Here is a 19,839-nt window from a genome sequence, read left to right on the forward strand (position 1 = left end):
AAAGATCGCCACTGCATTTATACCTTGCATCGGCTAAAAGATCGCCACTTTATTTACATCTTGCATTGGCTGAAAGATTGCCACCTACTGCATCTCATAGGCTGAAAGATCGCCAAATCATCCGAAGGCGTCATTGTTCGGAGGCACCATTTTCATAGCCCGAGAACGCCATGCCATGGCTTGAGAACCCCTTTTATCTTTTGCATATCATTATTCAAAGGAGTCATAGTTCGGAGGAATCATTCTCATAGCCAGAGAGCACCATTTCATGGCCCGCGAATCCTTATTATACGCTTTATGGCCTAGGACGTCATCCTAACCGTCCAAAGACAACATTTCATGGTCCGACGGGAACTTGCATCATGTTTAAATTTCCGCACAACATATGGTTCATTTGCAGGTAAACCGACAAGAAACGACCATCTCAGCAGGAGCAATCCCACTCCAGTTCCCGTAGCCCTATTAGACTTTAACCATCCATCCTAACGCAAATATTGCGTCCGTTCTTGAAAAACCTCCACCGGCATACTCTGTCGACAGATCCTGAACTACATATGGTCTGATTACTGTAAGACTAGGGATATGTAGGCAGCTCAGGAACCAGGGCATGATCAACCTTTTCAAACCATTTCGTTGTCAAAATTGGTCATCATATCTGTACCCGACAACTCTTTCATCCTTCCCGGGGAAAGAGGGGCAGCTGTTGATACCCAATTTTTCTCTATATATTTTTTATATGAAAAATACTTTCAAAAAAGAAGGTATATGCATATATAAGTATGTCCCAAGGTTTTACTATTTTTCTCTTAATTTTTATAGATTTGTAAATCTATTTATTGCCCTATTTTATCAAGAAAAACCTAATAATTATCCCCAAAATTATCATTTTGGGTGATTCACTTATTGGATTCTCATATTTATATTACAATATATATGTCATAGTTTTTGCATATTTTTACAAATTTGTTTAGTATTTTTAAAGTTAAATTGCATATAATTGCAATTTTAGCCTATTTTAAGATTTAATTGTTTTCATAATTATAAATTGACTCCAGTATTTTTAATTTGATAATTATGTATTATTTATCATTTTAGTGCCCTTAATTTATTTCTGGAAATTATTTTACTATTTTCTATAAAATAAATAATGGAAAAGTGGCTATTTAAATACTAGCCCTATTTCATTTCAATTGTAGCCCAAATCAACCCCCCAATTGAACCCAATTGCAATTTCAAATTACCCGACCCTATTTCTAAATTACCTGACCCCTGACCCATTTAATTCAACCTGCCCGGCTCCCCTTTTGATCCAGGCCGTTGATCAAAATGATCAACGGCCACAAACCCTCCTTTCCTTTTTTAATCTACTAACACCCCTTAACCCTAAATCAGTTCACCTAACTAGCCGCCTATGAACTCTCAAACTCTCTCGAACATTCCCAAACCCTAACCGCCTCTTACCACCACCTCCACCTTGAAACTCACCAGAATCCATGGTTTCTCAGGCTGTGGGAGTCTTATACTCACCTTCTCTTGCTCCCACGCGCTTGATCTCTGAAGATTCAAGGCCTGGCCTTGAAGGTTTGCACCCAGATCTCTGCCAATTCAAGGTTCCATGGCCATCTTCGACTTTATTCCAGCGTACCATGGTTGTTTGAGCCTGATTCCGACCTCTCCGACTTAGATCGGTGACCTTTCAAAGCCTATCTCACTTCTAGGGTTCTTTTAAAACCATAACCCTTCGAGGTTTTCTCCAATTTCCTTAGATCCGTTGTGTATTTGTGCTCTCCTTGAGTTTTCAAATGATTTCCCTAACTTTTCTTCCAAAAATTACTTTCAAAACCGTTTCGTTTCCGATCTAGGGTTTTTTGAAAATGCTTAAGTGTTTCTCTGACTTTCTTTTCCTTTTCTTTTGTGTGTATTTGCCTCTACTTTGTTCTATGTTTTCCTTCTACCTCGTATGTTCTTCTACTGAGTTTTTACACCCCGTTCTTGTATGTTCTTTTACTGAGTTTTATATACTCCATGCTTGTATGTTCTTCTACCATGTTTTCCATACTATGCTCTCATATGCTTTTCTACTGTCTTCTTATATTTTTTGTCTTCTACTATGTTACCGCATGTTTCTCCTACTGTATTTCCTACTAATTTCTTAAGTTTCCTTATTTTCTTTCTATTAAGCCCTGTTTAATTTTCTTCTAAAAAATCTCTTAAGCATGTTTCTTTTACTGTTCCTATCAGTGTTTTTCTTTTGAGTGCTTCTACTATATTTCGCATGTTACTTTGCTATCATGTTTTTCTCATGAGTTTCTATTGATGAAAGAAGCATGCAAGAGGTTTCAACTCTAAAACCTCTGAGCCTGTTTCAACTACTTGCCTCCTCATCTCTGTACTTGATTCAAGGTGGAAACCCTAGAATTTGGGGTTATGCCGAGGTTTGATTGAACTAGGGTTTTATTTTAGAACCCTTAACACTTTCAGACTGACTTTGAATCTCTGAACTGAGTTTGGACATCTTTGTTTTCATACAATGCTGAACTTTTTGCTAAACTCTTCTACACTAGATTTTTTCTGCTGATTTACACGACAGTTTTGTTTCATGATCACATGCTCATTATATATGATGAATTTTCCTCTAAATGGTTTTCAAATTTACAATTAGTGCAAACTTCTTTTTGAATATAGCTTGATTGATTTCTTTCCATTTTTTTTACTGATTTCCTCTGTTACTCGACTTATGTAAAACCCTTTTTCATCTTTTCTGACTTGGTTCATTCATACCAAATCTCAGACCTTGTGATTTACTGGCCATTAATTGACTCCCTTACCTTATTTGTACAAACTGTGTACTGACAAAACCCTGTCCTTCAATAACCTTTATGTATTTTCCCTCAATTGCATGCTTTACACAAAGTGTTTATTCAATTTCTTTCCTTAAATGGTTTTACTCGTTTTAAATATGAATCCCTTAATTAAGGGAAGCCTTGTGTAATTGATTGACAATCAGTTTTCAAACTATTTTTTTTACTTTATTTCTGCCTGCTTTCTATATTATAAAGGGCACGACCCTTTTTACAAACACACACTTCAGACTTCACAACATCAGAATCTCTTCGGAATTCTCACTCTCACATAATAGAACTCTCTCTTCTTGTCTGCACTGAGGTTTTTACCAGACTACTGCATTTTTCTCTACTTGTTTCTTTGAAACTGGTATGTCCTAATTTCAAATTTCAGCATTTCCACAATGTGTTTACTTACAACTTTCTGCATCTATGTCTACTTTACTACTTCTGCAGAGTTAGATACTTAAACTAGCATGTTGATTCCCTTTTGCTTGTTTCTGCTATGAATCCCTATTCCCCATTTCCTTTTATGTGCTTTAAGTTACAGTTTAAAATATGGCAATATACAAGTTATTATCTATGGATTGAACTTGATCTCTTAGGGGATCTAAACAATGTGTTCCAGTAGGCTTATGGGTGTGCCAACATCTCCCATTGTTGGGTTATGCCCATTAACCTACTTTTTACCTCTTGCAACTCCCCATTCCCTATATCCCTATGTGTACTGTTTCCCTTCCCCTTTCCCCCTTTCAAAATTCTGCACTTGCACTCTCTCTTAGTTCCTAAGTTCTGCCCCCTCTTGTGAGCCTTGCCTTAGGACCTTGAGTTCCCTCTGAACTTGGAAACCTGAGAGCTGGCCCTTCCACAATGCACTTTGGCTTAATATGGTGATACATTTGGGTGTAAGCACCGCATGGAGTTCCTATGAAACTCTTAGGGAACTCTGACATACCCAAGTGGGAGAAAGGCTTTGAAACATGATCTTTGGAGTTGGTTTACTTCATACTTCAGACAGGAAGTCTGAATTAGGCTCTCCTTGGTTGTAATTTTCAATTTCTTATGTATTTTTATTTATTTTATTTGGACTGTAATAACTTGTAATAACTTTTGAGGATGGGTAGTGAGAAGGGAAGGGTAACCATGTATGTAAAAGGGGTAGATATCCTGCTCATATGGAATTTCTGATCTCTGCATATCACATAGATATCCTGCCTATAGGAATTCTACACTTTCATATGTAGATACTATGCCTATAAGGAATTCTGCACCCACATAGATATCCTGCCTATAGGTTTCTGAAATTCTGCATTCATATGGATATTCTGCCTATAGTTAAATTTCTGCATCTCTCATATAGATACCATGCTCATAGTTAATTGGAAATTCGAATCCTGCATATGCATCTGTCACTAGGTAAACATGTTTATAGGGATTAAATAACTAACTGCATTTAGATATCATGTTCATTGGCTTAAACGAAGTACAACATTTAAATGTCATGCCTATAGGATTTTTGCACTCTTGCTATGTTTGTAAAAATGTTTAAAATCAACAACGCCTAGAAAGCATGTCTATATGAATTAATAACCAAGTCTGAAACGTCTCACTCGCCTACAAATCTAAAATCATTGTCTAACGTCTGCAAAATTTATGATCTTTTGTCAAAGCTCGTCTTTCCTGAATAACTGACAATCTTTTCTAAAATTAGTATATTTTACCTTTACTAGAATCAATAGATATCATGCCTATAGGGGTCTTCATCTAACACTCAGGCAAGAGATATGAAAGTTTATAAACTGAATCAGATTTTATTAACTACAACCAACAGGCAGGCCTGATTCGAGCTTTTTATCTGAACTATGTAATAAATCAATCTGCCTCCACCGTTTAAGTTTTAATTAGACCCTAAACAATACATGCAAGTCATGCTATATTATGTGCTTTCTTTGGTTTAAAGGAGGTCTGTTTGAACGCTTTTATTTGTTTATATGCTTCCCCAAACTTGTTATATGTGTTTTGTTTGTCGTCTTAGTATTTTATCTTTTGAAACCACAAATAAGTCCAATACCTCCTCCCTCTAGGATTAGTAGTCCCAAATGCCTCCGGGGCTGATAGGATTGGGGTGGGTAATAGCATACAATAAGTAAACGAGACCATTCCGCGCTTTAATACCTTAACGGGGTGGGAAAGGGTAGATATGGATATGATAACCACGCAATAACATCACGTGTAGCCCCTCACTGAGGAGTGATTACCGGATATTGTGTGGGGTGATCCATATTATTAATAAACCTAGAACCCCCCCTTTCCTTTGTTTTCTTTGTTTCTTTTAAATCACTTTTTAAACCATTTTTTTTAAAGAAAATCAACTCCTTTTAGTTCTTTTTTCTTACTTTTGTTTATTTGTAACCATTACGTGAAAATTTCCTCTTATTTGAAGTTTTTATTTGCCTATGTGTTATTTGCACTTAAGTCACAACAGTAGCTTGGCCGGGAACCACACTAGTGGATCTCGAGGGGTGCCTAACACCTTCCCGTTGATATAATTTCAAGCCCTTAGCCAATCTCTGGTTGTTCAAACCAAACCTTTCTTAGTGTCCTAGTGCACTTAAATTATTAGGTGGCGACTCTTCAATTCAAACCCAATTCTCCAAAGGGAACAAGTTGTCTCCCAAATATCACAAACCCGATTTTCGCAAGAAAAAAGGGGCGCGACACTAGTCCAGCCACAGTTCAACAATGGAAACATGGGAGGTATGAGACCTCCTAATAATATGGCACCTTATCCAAGGCCACAGGGATATAATAATCAAAATCAGCAGCAGGGGTATCATCCTCCTCAGCAGCAGCATGGTGGACAACAGGAAGATGGGTTTGCTAGACTCGAGGCAATGATGCAACAGGTTATTGGGTCAAATGCAAAAATCAGTGAAAGAGTAGATGCGCATGATTCAACAATTAAGAATATTGAAGTGTAGATAGGCCAGATTTCGATGTCTTTGAATAATCATCCTCATGGGACATTACCTGCAGACACTCAAATAAATCCAAAAGATCAAGGCCCGAAGCAACTGATGGCAGTGAGTCAACGTAATGCAAAGACTTAGACTTGGAGCAAGAGAGGGCTCGAGAAAGCAGACAGGCTGAGACACTTGTACCAGTGCCCATTGAACTGGATGAGTCAGTGAAACTAACTGAGGTGACAGTACAGCCTGCCTACACTACTAGAAAACAGGCCTATGGAACGGTTCAAAATCTGTTGCATTAGGCACCAAAACCGTTGCAATAGGCCTATTGCAACGGTTTTGATACCATTTCACCAGATCGCGTTGCAGTAGGTCTATTGCAACGGTTGTGGAACCGTTACAATAACTTGTCTAATACAATGCTTTTGATACCGTTACAATAAAGGATGCTATTGCAACAGTTGCTTAGACTATTTGAACGGTTATTAAGCATTTTAGTATAATCTTTTGCAACGGTTGTGTAGGTTATTGTAACGGGTTTCTGATCTATGGCAACGAGTTTTTTGGCTATTGCAATGGTAATTTTAGGTTATTGCAACGGTTATTTTGGTGCTCTATTACAATATTAATTTACCTAAAGAGAATATCGTAAATATTAAAATTTAAATAAATTGGAAAAGATACAAATTCACAATCCGAAAAATACAACAAACATTATCCATTTATAAAAACAACAAATGCAATATTGTTTGACAATTGAAGAGTTTCGTATGAGGTTTCTAAGAGTTCTGAATTAAAAGATTCCTAAAACATTTGAAAGTCTAGGAATGATCAACCAATACTCTTAAGTAAGGTCTTCATGGCTTTCATCAACTTGTTGATTATTTGTTTTACCTACAAAACCATGAAAAAGAATAATCTTTATCAGATTATATTACATAGCAATAAATCATAAACAAATTCACATAGTTTCATATCCAACTTCGCGTATTCATATCCATCAATTAGTTTCAATAAGTAATTTCTAGTGATTAAACTTAGCATATTTTTATCACAATTTAGAATAAAAAGAACAGTTTTAACAAGATAATGCAGTAGCTTTGCAAGGAGTTGAATTTAATTCCTGTTAAAATTAAAATAAGAGGGATAAATATTTAAAGATAACAATCAAAATTAAAATAAGAGGGAAATAATGTGTTCCAGCCCTTCTTGTGGCTTCTGCTGAAGACATGAGTTTCCAGAGGTGGTTTAAAGCATAGTGTGCTAAACAATCAACTTTTCAGCTTCATGAACTGTGTTTGCTTGAGGATTCACTGAAAATATTGTATGTAGTGGTAATCTTAAAGGTCTAATTTTTACTTTTAATGACCCTTTCTACTCTAAATGGTTTTGTTTCAAGGATATTTCTGAAAATATGTAAGTGAATTTTATTGAAATGTCCTTAAATTGCAAACTGTTGGGCATGAATGGGAGCTTTTGTTCAAGTATTAAGCTGAAGGCCCCAAGACTTTGCAAAGCAGTGACTCATAATTTTGAACTTATTAATGAACTAAAAGTTCACACAAAAAACACAAATCAACCATAAATTTCCTTCACTTAACAATGAGGACAACACATTAAGATCCACACTGAAGAACACATACAGATTCTATTTGTGTCATAACCAAATCACTCAACTAGTTCTTCAAGAAATAATATTTTTCAACGATTTTGAGCCTTTATCTATTAATTAAATCAAGAGAATTAGTGAACCTTAAGTAGAAACTACAAATTACCAATTCCACAAAAGAAAGGGACAATGAGATAGACCCAGAATTGAAATAACCAAGAAGATAGCAGTATAGTACCTTCGAGATAATGTTGAATCCAAAATTATGCAAATGGCCAGCAGGTAACCTCTGTAAAATAACCTTAGCTGCAGATTCTTGCACTATTGGTTGTGACTGTTTGCTATCAAAAAGTCTTAGTAGAAATTCGATAGCATCTGATTCCATTATTGCTTATGATGTTGTACACAAAAGTATAGAAAGAACTACAAGTTAGAAACCAGACTTAAAATTTACCATATTTTTGGTGAAATTTGGATTACTAATTTTCAGAAAAGAGTTACCAAGTCACAAAGTAGTACTAAACTTTTTTAGGAAGTTAAAAGTCTGAGCACACCAATTCATTGGGACCGCAACAACTACATGTAATCATTCCAAACTCCTTCATTCACCTTAAATCAGAAGCATCTTCCTCCTTTTTCTGCCGTGACCAAACCTCTTTTATATGCCCTGGAGATTTCTTTAACAGCTATTTGCGGGATGTAGCTCATGACACTAAACACCGTGGTATTTATAGCAGCAACTAATAAGTTATGCTTCTCGGTGCAGCGAGCAGTAGGCCAATAGCTATTTGAGTCATGCCATTTCCTAAGAGCACGTTGTGCGTTCACTAAACTTTTACGTTCTTCGTCCACCTAGTGCACATGAAGAAACAACAAAAAGTAAGTCCCTGACCATAATGTCCACAAAATGCTCCTTTCAGTATTACTTTCTATTAGGCTCTACATAACTGTAACTAGGATTTAGGAACAAGAAAATCTCCTTTGAACTAGAATTGACAGGTCATTCCTGACAAATCGATTACAAATCAGAAAACCAAATATGACATGAGAAGATATCTAAGCTCAATCAAACTTATACGGATGAAGTAAAAAGGTAAATCACACCATTTCTAGGTCACTACAATATAGCAGCCAATAGGTACTAACATTCTAGTAGACAGGTGAGTATCTTGTAAGTTGTGTAATCTTCAAAAGTTGAAGAGCACAACGTATCCATTAGCACTCTTGCATCTCTTATGACATCAGATTCCTATAACCACAGATTCACCATAAATTTGCAATTGTAAGCACATACTTGAAGGAAAGCGCATACTAGTCATAAATCGGTATGGCAAATGGAAGTCACAGTTAGGCCTGTCAAGACTACCTCAATTTCTCCTGCATTGAGAGAGGGTGACAATGGAAGCTATTGCAAGTCTTAAGGGAAGGCATGGCAACATCGTATTTCTTTCGTTAAAGATGACTTTTCATGTTGTCAACTCAACAAAGTGATGTGAGAAAATGAACAAATAGATTGGATAAAGTCGTAGTAGCCGTAACTAAGCTTTTCTGGAATTAATCAAATCTAACTCTTAGCTCTACCCATAGAACTAAGTAAATGGAATATTAGTTTTCAGTCTAACACAAAAGAATGCTCCAAGAGGTTGTGAGTTCGAGTCTCCCCAAGAGCAAGGTGGGAAGTTCTTGGATGGAAGGATGTCGAGAGTCTATTTGGAAATAGCCTCTCTACACACTACCCTCCCCAGACCCTATTAAGTGAGATTATACTGGGTTGTTGTTGTTGTTGTTATTTTCGTAGTCTAACACAAAAGAAATGATCCTACCAACAGATAAAAAGGACCATTTCAAGCCTCCTTGTACAAATCTGAGAAAAATAAAGTTAAACCATTAGAAATTACCCCAATAAACAGATTCTCCTTTTCTCTTTGTCATATACTCATAATAAGTGTAAAATTTTCAATCTTTCAAAGTTTAAAAAAGCATCAAAGTAAACTTCGATTTTGACAAATCTTTAAACCTTCAGTAGCAATTGCAATATGCAATTCTAATTTGTATTTCCAGATGACTAATGACATATTCTATTTCCGCCAAAGGAACTACTCTTTTGATTTTTCTCAATGTAAAGATTATATAGCCACGAATTGGATAATTTAAAGACTAAAAAGTGTACAACTTCCAAATGAACTATAATTGATAATGTCTAATTTGGTCAACTAATATTCATGTTAAGAGAACAGAGAATCAATATTACAGTCAGGCTTACATATAGAGATTTGTAAATCTAGATACATTCAAGTAACAAACAGATTTTGAGTAACTACCGCTAATGGGTCGACATTTTATCATATAGTTAATGTGCACGGCATATTTTGAGTAAGCATAATTTTAGCATACAACCAAACAAACAACCCCTCGCAGAAAATTAGGTATTCACAATATGAAGAGATAATCCAGTAAGTCTACTCGCTATTTTGATGAAACAAAATTGAACAAATTAGAAGAAACTCTCAAAACCCCAAAAACAAAACTGCAGTAAATATAAAAATCACTAACCCGAAAGGAACTAAATGTGAAATGCGTTTGACTTTGCTCGATAATAGACCTAGTTGTGGAAGAAAATAATGAATTCATTGGGAGCTCAGATCGGCGACCTTCACTGGTGAAATGAGACCTAGCGGGTAGAATAAAAAGATATGTTCTTTAAAGTCCAGATTTACGACCTCCATACGCAAAATAAACCTCCATACTGTCGCTTAAAAACGATGGATTCTTCTTTAGGAGTGTTATATCAAGATGATATGTTTTGGATTCAACTATCGATTTGGACTTAGCAACATTATGTCTCAAAGTACTACTTTGTCTCTCTTTAGGCTAAGAAATATTAGCAATTAAAAAGAAAACAAAAATGCACTCAAAAGGTTAGGGTTCAGCAAAAAATAAAAGGGGGAAAATAAGGAAGGAATCTGAACCGTCCCAATAGATTTTATTTTTAGATAACCGTTCCCGTAGATATATCTACTGTGACGGTTTTGAAAACCGTGGTAATAGAAAAGACTAATGGAAGGGTTCCAACACTACTGTAACGGTTTAGTAAAAAAAAAGGGTCGCAAGAAGATATATACCCTACTGCAACGGTTATAAACGTTGCAATAGATGGTCTATTGTAACGGTTATATCAACCGTTGCCAACAAACTGTTCCCATAGGCCCAATTCCTAGTAGTGCCAGGAAGAACATGACACATAGATTGAAGCTGAAAGAGAGGCTAAGACAGCCCATGAACCGATAGTTGAGGTGGTAGATGACAAAGAAAATACCCAAATCATTGGGAAGAAGAGACCCCCCCCCGCACCATCCCCATAGAGGCTGGCTAAGTACAAAAAAGAGGAACAATACAAGAAATTCTTGGAGATGCTGAAACAAATCCAGGTACATATTCCATTGATAGATGCTTTGAAGGAGATTCCCGGTTATGCAAAAATGATGAAGGACTTGATGTCCCGAAAGTTCAATTTCCAAGATTTGGCCACGGTGATGCTGACTGAGACCTGCAGTGCAGTGGTGACGAGACCAATTGTTGAGAAGCTGTCCGATCCAGGGAGTTTCACTATTTCATGTACCATTGGTAATTTTGCTTTCGCCAAAGCACTGTGTGATTTGGGGGCTAGCATAAATCTTATGCCCTTGGTGATCTATAAGAGGTTGGGTATTGAAAGAGCTAGACCCACTTCTATGTTGTTGCAGCTGGCTGACAGGACCATGAAAAGACCTTCTGGTATCTTGGATGATGTGTTGATTTAGGTAGGGAAATTTGTGTTCCCTGCAGATTTTGTGATCCTAGACTGCAAGGTGGATGAAGAAATTTCCATAATTTTGGGAAGGTCGTTCTTTGCCAATGGGAGAGCTCTCATTGATTGTGAGACTGGGGAGCTCAAGATGAGATTGAACGATGAAGAGATAACATTCAATGTGCAGAAATCTATGAGGTGTCCAAGTGAATTTGCCAATTGCTCTCTTATTGATGTCGTGGTGTAATCGTAGAAGCTGATGATGAGATGCTGACTATTGAGGATCCTTTGGCTGCATGTCTGATGAATTTAGATGAGGTGAATAAAGAAGAACTGACAGAATGGGTGTTGGCATTAGAGGGCAGAGGGTTCTGGGATAGAACCCTTGAATTTGAGCCCTTGCACTTAGAAAATAGAGAAACTCCTCCAGCCAAGTCATCCATTGAAGAACCACCAAAGCTAGAATTGAAGCCACTGCCCACCCATCTCAGGTATGAGTTCCTTGGACCTAGTTCCACTTACTTGTTATTATCTCATCTAGTTTGTTAGATGTGCAAGCACAATAACTTTTGCAAGTACTCAAAGAGTATAAGACTGCCATTGGGTGGACTATGACAGACATTAAGGGGATCATCCTTGCCTATTGTATGCATAAAATTCTGCTGGTAGAGGGGCACAAACCTTCTAGGGAACACCAAAGAAGACCGAACACCAACATGAAGGAAGTGGTGAAGAAAGAAGTGATAAAGTGGTTAGATGCGGGAATCATTTTTCCAATCTCTGATAGTAGCTGGGTTAGCCCAGTTCAATGTATGCCTAAGAAGGGTGGCATGATGATGGTCAAAAATAATAACAATGAACTGATCTCTACGAGAACCGTCACGGGATAGAGAATTTGTATGGGCTACAGAAAGTTAATTCTAGCCACCCGGAAAGACCACTTCCTACTTCCCTTCATTGATTAGATGCTAGACAGATTGATAGGGAGGTCACACTTCTGTTTTCTGGATGGATACTCAGGGTACAATCAAATCTTCATTGCACCAGAGGACATAGAGAAGACCTCATTCACTTGCCCATATGGCATTTATGCTTTTCGGAGGATTCCTTTTGGCCTATGCAATGCACCCGCCACATTCTAAAGGTGCATGGTAGCCATATTCACTGACATGGTAGAAGACATAATGGAGGTATTCATGGATGATTTCTCAGTGGTGGGAAACTCATTCGAGGAGTGCCTTAAAAACCTGACTCGTGTGCTGAAACGGTGTATTGAGACTAACCTAGTTCTTAATTGGGAGAAGTGTCATTTCGTGGTATAAGAGGGCATAGTCCTGGGACACCGAGTCTCATGCAAAGGAATCGAGGTGGATCATGCTAAAGTTGATGTGATAGAAAAGTTGCCCCCTCTAACTTCAGTCAAGGCAATCAGAAGCTTCCTCGGGCATGCCGGTTTCTACCGGAGATTCATAAGAGACTTCTCAAAAATTGCCAACCCTCTCTGTAAGTTGTTAGAAAAAGATCACCCCTTCTTGTTTTCTGATGATTGTAGGGTAGAATTCGAGGAGTTGAAAAAGAGGCTAATCACAGCACACATCATTGTTGCCCCCGACTGGGAGAACCCATTCGAACTCATGTGTGACTCCAGTGACTATGTAGTGGGGGCAGTGCTGGGATAGCGGAAAGACAAGCTAATGCATCCAATCTACTATGCTAGTAGAACACTAAGTGAAGCCCAGTAGAAAGCTGAGTGGAGCCCAGTTGAACTACACTGTGACTGAGAAGGAGATGTTGGCTGTGGTGTTTGCTTTTGACAAATTCATATCGTACCTGATTGGCTCTAAGGTAATTGTATACACTGATCATGCAGCTCTCAGGTACTTGATTGAGAAGATGGAGTCTAAACCATGCCTAATTCGTTGGGTGCTGTTATTACAAGAGTTCGACCACGAAATTCGTAACTGTAAGGGCACATAAAACTAAGTCGTTGACCATCTATCATGACTTGAGGGAGCTGAAAACTCAGTTGAGGTTGAGGATATTCTGGAAACTTTTCCAGACGAGCAACTGCTCACTACTAGTCTTGAGGAAGTGCCATGGTATGCAGACTTTGCAAATTACCTGGCCAGTGGTATAGTTCCCTATGACCTTTCCTCTGTACAAAAGAAAAAGTTTTATCGTGACTGCCGCATGTATTATTGGGATGAACCTTACCTATTGCGAATATGTGTTGACAATATGATTCGGAGGTGCGTCCCCGAGATAGAACAATCTTCTATTTTGCAGGCATGTCATGCATCGGCGTATGGAGGGCATTTTGGAGGAGTCAGGACAGCTGCGAAAGTTCTAGAAGCCGATTTCTTTTGGCCAACAGTGTTTAAAGATGCGCACCAATGGGTGAAGGCTGCAATGAATGTCAGCGAACCGGGAACATTTCCTGTAGCCATTAGATGCCCATGAACCCGATTCAAGAGGTGGAAGTGTTTGATGTCTGGGGGATTGATTTCATGGGACCCTTCGTCAGCTCCTTTGGCAATAAGTACATATTTGTTATTGTGGAATACATATCCAAATGGGTTGAAGATGCAGCATTGCCCACTAATTATGCAAGAGTGGTGGTGGGATTTTTGAAGAAGAACATATTCACCCGTTTTGGGACCCCGAGAGCGATTATCAGTGACGGAGGCACCCACTTCTGTAATCGAGCCTTCGAGAAGTTGCTAGCAAAGTATGATGTACACCACAAGGTGGAAACACCGTATCACCCGCAGACCAGTGGACAGGTGGAAGTGTCTAATAGAGAGATAAAGAGTGTATTGACCAAGACTGTAAACGCCACAAGAACTGATTGGGCGAAAAAGCTAGATGATGCACTCTGGGCTTATAGAACTGCTTTTAAAACACCAATTGGTATGTCACCATATAAGTTGGTGTTTGGGAAGGCCTGCCACTTACCAGTGGAACTTGAACATAAAGCTTGGTGGGCACCAAAACAGCTGAACCTAGACATTGAAGCTGTGGGCACAACGAGAATCACTGAATTGCATGAGCTTGACGACTTCCGTTATCTGGCTTTTGAGAGCACAAGGTTGTACAAGGAAAGAATGAAGAGATTGCACGATCAGAACATTGTTGAGCGACATTTCAGCCCTGAGGACAAGGTTTTGATCTATAATTCAAGATTAAGGCTATTCCGGGGTAAGCTTAAGTCACGATGGTCTGGTCCATTTCGACTGGTCGAAGTATTCCATTTAGGGGCTGTAGAGATTGCCTCAGAGAAAGACTCTCACACGTTTAGAGTTAATGGGCAGAGATTGAAGCTATATGTAGGCATGAAGGAACCAAAGGCAGTGTCAGAGATCCACCTGACGGAACCTCAAAGGTCGAGCGAGCCTTAAATGCGCTTGTCTACGTCATGGCGCGATGTTAAATCAGGCGCTACATGGGAGGTAACCCATTGAATTGTTATAATCATCATGCCACAACATTAACTAAGGCACTGGTTGGGAGGCAACCCAATGATAGTAGTAGTTGTTAATTGTGAGTTTTGGGAAGTACTAACCAATGAAAGTGACAATGGGCGGGTGATAAGGCCATCGAAAGTGGTAAGAACAAGTGAAAAATATGAAAAATAAACGTGCCCAGGAGCGCGCCCGCGCTACCGGTCGCGCTACAGGCTGTGCATATGGGAAAGTGTTCTACCTCAGCCCCAAAATACTAGCGCGACCACACTGATGAACGCACATCTGAATGCGCTACAAGCTGCGCTAGTGGCCGCGCATATCGCCTAGTGTTTTGCCTGGACTAGCGCGGCCGCGCTCGTGCTGCGCTACAACCGCTCTACTCCCGTCCAAGTCTAATGCGTTTTGTTTGTTATTTTAATTTTTTTTATGTTAACTCTTTTTTTTACTTTAGTCTAAATTACCCCCCCCCCCCCAATCTAATAACCCCCCTTCACTCCCAAATTCCCCCCACCGATATAAACAACTTCCCAACCCTAAACCCCCCTTCTTCTTCAAAGAACTCCCTTCCTCTCCAACCTCACTTTCCCAGGTCTCAAGCCACATTCCCATCTACTTTTCTTCTCTTCTCCCCACAAGCTATCACTACAGGTATGAGTTCCTTGTTCCATTTTTCCTTTTTCTTTTAATTTTTTTCTTTTTTTGTCAGAATTTCGTGTGCTTTTAGTTTTGCATTTATATAGTTGTTTTCTTTTTTTTTTTATTAGTAGAATTGCTAACATATGTTGTATTTTTTGTGGGTGGTAAGATTGGTGGACTGTAGCTGCACTTAGTATGTGATTTTGGAGGATATTTTAGTGGTGTTAAGGTTGGAACATGTGTGAAATGGAGTGTGAGTGTCTAACGCCCATAAGGTGTTTATGTAAAGGCCTCAATGAATGTAATTGTGTTGATTGTGACCACTTATGCATGTGAAGTCTGAGTAACCACATTGTGTCACAAGTTTATGTTGGGTTGGGCTAATGTTCTCCCGTTTTTCAAGTACTATGGCTCCATCTCGAAAATGCCGAACCACAAGTGCCTCTTGTAGCAGCCAAGCTGGTTTGTCCAGGGTACGTGGGTCCGCCCCTGCTCGTCCCTTTTATAGAAGCAGGTTTGTCTCTGCTAAGGCTGATGACCGCTTTGTGGATAAGGCCACTAAAAAGCCGATTCCGGAAAGCGGAATTGACATAGGATCGGTCCAGCTTGGTTGCCCTCACATGTATACTGAGCTGGTGAGGCGAGGGTTGCAAACTTTCATTGACGAGCCGGGCGAGGGTAATGTGATGGTTGTTCGAGAATTTTATGCTAATTTGAAAGAGCATGTCAATGGTATAGTCACTGTGCGCAGAAAGCCGGTGGATGTCTTTGTTGAGACTATATGGACGATGTACCAGCTGCCCCTTCCTGTGGACCCATATGAAGACTTTTATGAGAAGTATGGCAGAAAATACACACAGTGGGTGATGTTCTTTGAAATGATCTGTGTACCTGGAAAGGAGGTTGTCTGGATGAAGTATGGTCAGAAGTTTCACTCTTCGGCGCTAACCTTTGAAGGGGATAGCTGGTTGTATATTATCAACAACCGTCTGATCCCGTCCTCCAACACTACGGAGGTGAATGGCCCTTGAGCGGCTTTGATTTGGTGCTTCATCAATGGTCACAACTTCGACGTGGCCAAAGTGATTCAGGTGGAGATGTTCACCCACTGTCAAATAAAAAGGTATGGGTTCTTGTTCCCTTCATTGGTTACTAAACTTTGCAGGGCAGCTCGGGTGCCAGAAAATTTGGTTGTGGAAGGGATAGTGCCAAAAGACCGCAAGTTCCGGGCAGATAAGGTAACCACTAGTAAGGATCTGACGGCAGCAGGTGGTGAGGAGAGTTGTGACTCTGATGACTCTGAGGAAGAGGAGGCTGAGCAGGAGGACATAGGGGTCGAGCCACAGACCCATGAGCAAATTGCAGCAGCTGCAGTACCATGTGGGACTGCAACACCTTCTAGAGCTGCTCGGGTTTCCCGGTTCACCATTTTGGAGCAGGAGGTGGCTGGGTTGCGTACCTCAGTCACTGACTTGGGTACTCGTGTTGATGCGGTGGCTGACCAGCAGGTGAAATCGGAGAAGAAAATCTTAGGCTGGCTGAGAGCTCTGGGTCGTGCTTGCAATTTGAACCCAGACACTGTCTCCGATCAGGAGTGATCTTTTAGGAAAGTACCTTTACCTCACTGTTCCTTATTTTTTTATTCCATGAGGACATGGCTACCTTTTAAGTATGGGGTGGGGGATACTTCAATGTGTGTATGTACATGTAAAAATTTGATTGTTTGATGTTTCTTCATCTTGATTGTTTTTTTTGTGGTTTGAGTAATAGTTAATTTAGGTAAGTTTAAAGTAGGTAAGTTGACTTGTCCCAACGACGGATCTCATTCGGCGGGGTTCTTGAGGGACTAAGTCGATGCAAATCTTCAAAAAAAAAAGGAATATGGAGACTCTTCCTAATGACGAATCTTTTAGACAGTTTTCTTGAGGGAAGCAAGTCTAGAGAAAAGACCAAAAAGATTTTATTTATTTTTAGATAGTGTAGTAACTCCCCCTTGGTTTTTCTTTGGACCACGATTTTTTTCCAAGAGTTTAGCTTGAACCGGGTGTAGGTAGTTTTTGTCTATTTTGTTTTTTTAGTATTTAGTTAGTATTGATGGGCTATGAGCTGAAATCGAAAGAGAAACCCTTGGCGTTGATACACCTAAACATAATAGACACTAGTGTGAAACGCTTAGCCTCACTGGTTGATTCTTGCTAAAGTGCCTTAAATTGTATGTTTGTCACTGACTTGAATACCTAAACGAGAGTGTCTTGATAAACCAATCTGGAGTGAGTCATATGCCATGTGTGTGTGAGTTATACTATATTCTATGTTTTACATTTGATGCCTAGAACTTGCCCCGTGTGTTTGCAAAGCGAAATAGTAGTTTCATTCAGTCTTAGAAATGATATAGGCATTTCTTTGTTGAGCCAGACATATAAAGTAGACACATCTAAATGCAATACATTGTAGTCGACCCCGTTGAGCCTATAAGCCTGTTTCGTTGGCAACCACATTGCAAACGTTACCCAATAGTTTGAATGAACATATGTTTCCTTTAAGCCCTTGGTTATTGATCCCTCATATACTTTGGGAGTGGTGTTGTTCAATAATTACCTAAATATGCACTCTTTCCCGAGTTATGCACACTAAATAGGCACAACTAATTGAGGATCCTATCAATTAACTACAATAAGAACATAGTTGAACAAATAGAGATTAAACTGGGCAAACTATATTAACATAAAAAGAAGTTCAACCTTCAATAGGTTCCATCAAAACCTTAGACTAAATATTTAGCTACTCATACTAGTGTTTATCATAACAATAGTCAAATTCATCACAAATAGTAAAACACAAAAGGAAGAAAGGAAGAACTCGATGTTAAATTATCCTTATTGCCTCTTGCCTCCTCTTTTCTTCAACTAAGCTATGAAAACCTTGATAATGTTCCCTTGGGTGAGCTGGACCTTCTATAGGTTAAGTGGATTTACCCTTGAACTTCCAAGTTTACCCCTGAAGTTTATTTTTACGGAACTGGAATAGCGCGGTCGCGCTAGTGGACGCGCTAATGATCGCGCATATGGCCTACCATTCTGCCTCGAATTCCTAGGCTAGCGCGGTCGCGCTAGTGGACGCACTAATCACCGCGCTAGTCTGGGTCTTCATTTCAGCTATTCTTTCTTGCGTCTTCCCACGTATTCAGCACCTAGGGGCTTCTCTTGCTCCGATTTAGCTCCGATTACAGTTTTAAGTCCTCATACATGCAACTCGCTCCTAAAAATCATGAAATTCATAATTAGAGCCAATTTATCATCATTTACTATCTTATAACAACAAAACATAGTCAAGCTGGGGTATAAACAGTCGCCAAATTACATAAATCTAGCCTATTATCAACACCTTACACTTAAATCATTGCTAGTCCTCGAGCAATCCACCACACTCTATAGAGGTTCCTTCACTAAGAATTTTTTCTAACGTATCACACTAAGAACAAATCGCCAACGTTACGCCTAGTAGTGAACAATCTTCACCTCAAAAGTCGACTCTCACGTGCCATGCAATATTCATACTTACTCAAATTACCCTTTACAGAGGTTAAGACTTGCCTTTCCTTCGTGAATCACATGCCCTCACATCACACAAGAGAGTAGTTCCAAAAATACTAACTTCAAGAAAAATTAGGAACATAGATAAACAAAATTTGCTCACTCTCACAAAGAACATTCACATGCTACAAAGACGCATCATAAGCTTGCCCTTTGTGTACTACTCTACTAATCGAGCCCACTCAGTCTAAGATCAATTAGGACTTCGCTTGGTTGTAATGTAGGCTAAGGAATGGGTAGGATATATTTGGATATAGTGGCTAACCTCCCTAAGCACTTTTAATACAATCACATTAACCTTTAAAACCATACTTATGTCAAACAGATATTCCACCCCATTTATATTTACAACATCTCACTCCATTAGGTGAAGAGCCATGCAAAGATACCAACAAAAGGGAAGAATTGGAGTCGAATTGTAGGAAAAGGAGAACGAAGTGAAGGGTATGACCTAACCATGAAAGAAGGGGAGCAATTGAGAGAAAATATTAAAATTACTATGGAAGACATAAAAGAGGAGAAAGTCTACTGGAGATGTGTTGTAATATGTTACGTGCTCGGTTCAAATCCACCACAAACAATTATGGAGGGCTACTTCAAAAGAGTATGGGGCTCACTGAAAATAGATAAAATAGCTTAGGTAAACAGGGTGTCATAGTAAGATTCCACTTAATGGAGAACAAGGAAAAGGTGGTGGAGGAAGGAATTAGAATGTTCGACAAAAAACAATAGTAGTTGAACCACGGAGACATGATATTGGACTTGACAAGCAGGTGGTTGATAAAATTCCTGTGTAGATCAGATTAATGAACCTGGATAACAAGTACCGGGGACAAAATACTCTAACAAAAATAGAAGGGGTGATTGGTAATCAACTTAAAGCGGGCAGAGCAACAGCACAAAAGGAGAGGTTACTGATCACGCCCAACTATACCTTA

General features: G+C 39.1%; 1 protein-coding gene and 1 long non-coding RNA gene across 2 annotated transcripts; one reads left to right on the forward strand and one right to left on the reverse strand.

Moving 5' to 3' along the window:
• Positions 1-6,515: 6,515 nt before the first annotated feature.
• Positions 6,516-10,455, reverse strand: LOC107783092 (uncharacterized). The gene is made up of 3 exons (XR_001647388.2): positions 9,975-10,455; positions 7,660-8,273; positions 6,516-6,706 (listed from the first exon to the last, which is right to left on the reverse strand). It is a non-coding gene; the product is annotated as an uncharacterized LOC107783092 (long non-coding RNA).
• Positions 10,456-10,831: 376 nt separating this feature from the next.
• LOC142164241 (uncharacterized) lies at positions 10,832-14,606 on the forward strand. Its single transcript, XM_075221786.1, has 5 exons — positions 10,832-11,195; positions 11,462-11,526; positions 12,943-13,053; positions 13,495-13,623; positions 14,205-14,606. Exons 1-5 carry the CDS (start codon positions 10,832-10,834, stop codon positions 14,604-14,606), a joined length of 1,071 nt encoding a protein of 356 aa, XP_075077887.1.
• The last annotated feature ends 5,233 nt before the right edge of the window (positions 14,607-19,839 follow it).

Source organism: Nicotiana tabacum, chromosome 1, assembly GCF_000715075.1.
Source record: "Nicotiana tabacum cultivar K326 chromosome 1, ASM71507v2, whole genome shotgun sequence".
Lineage (NCBI taxonomy): Eukaryota > Viridiplantae > Streptophyta > Magnoliopsida > Solanales > Solanaceae > Nicotiana > Nicotiana tabacum.

Coding starts and splice junctions, on each gene's coding strand:
- LOC142164241 (XM_075221786.1), top strand. CDS start 10,832: ATGCTGAAACAAATCCAGGTACATATTCCATTGATAGATGCTTTGAAG. Junction 11,527..12,942: donor GTCTGATGAATTTAGATGAG/GTGAATAAAGAA, acceptor CACTAAGTGAAG/CCCAGTAGAAAGCTGAGTGG. Junction 13,054..13,494: donor CGTACCTGATTGGCTCTAAG/GTAATTGTATAC, acceptor TCTATTTTGCAG/GCATGTCATGCATCGGCGTA.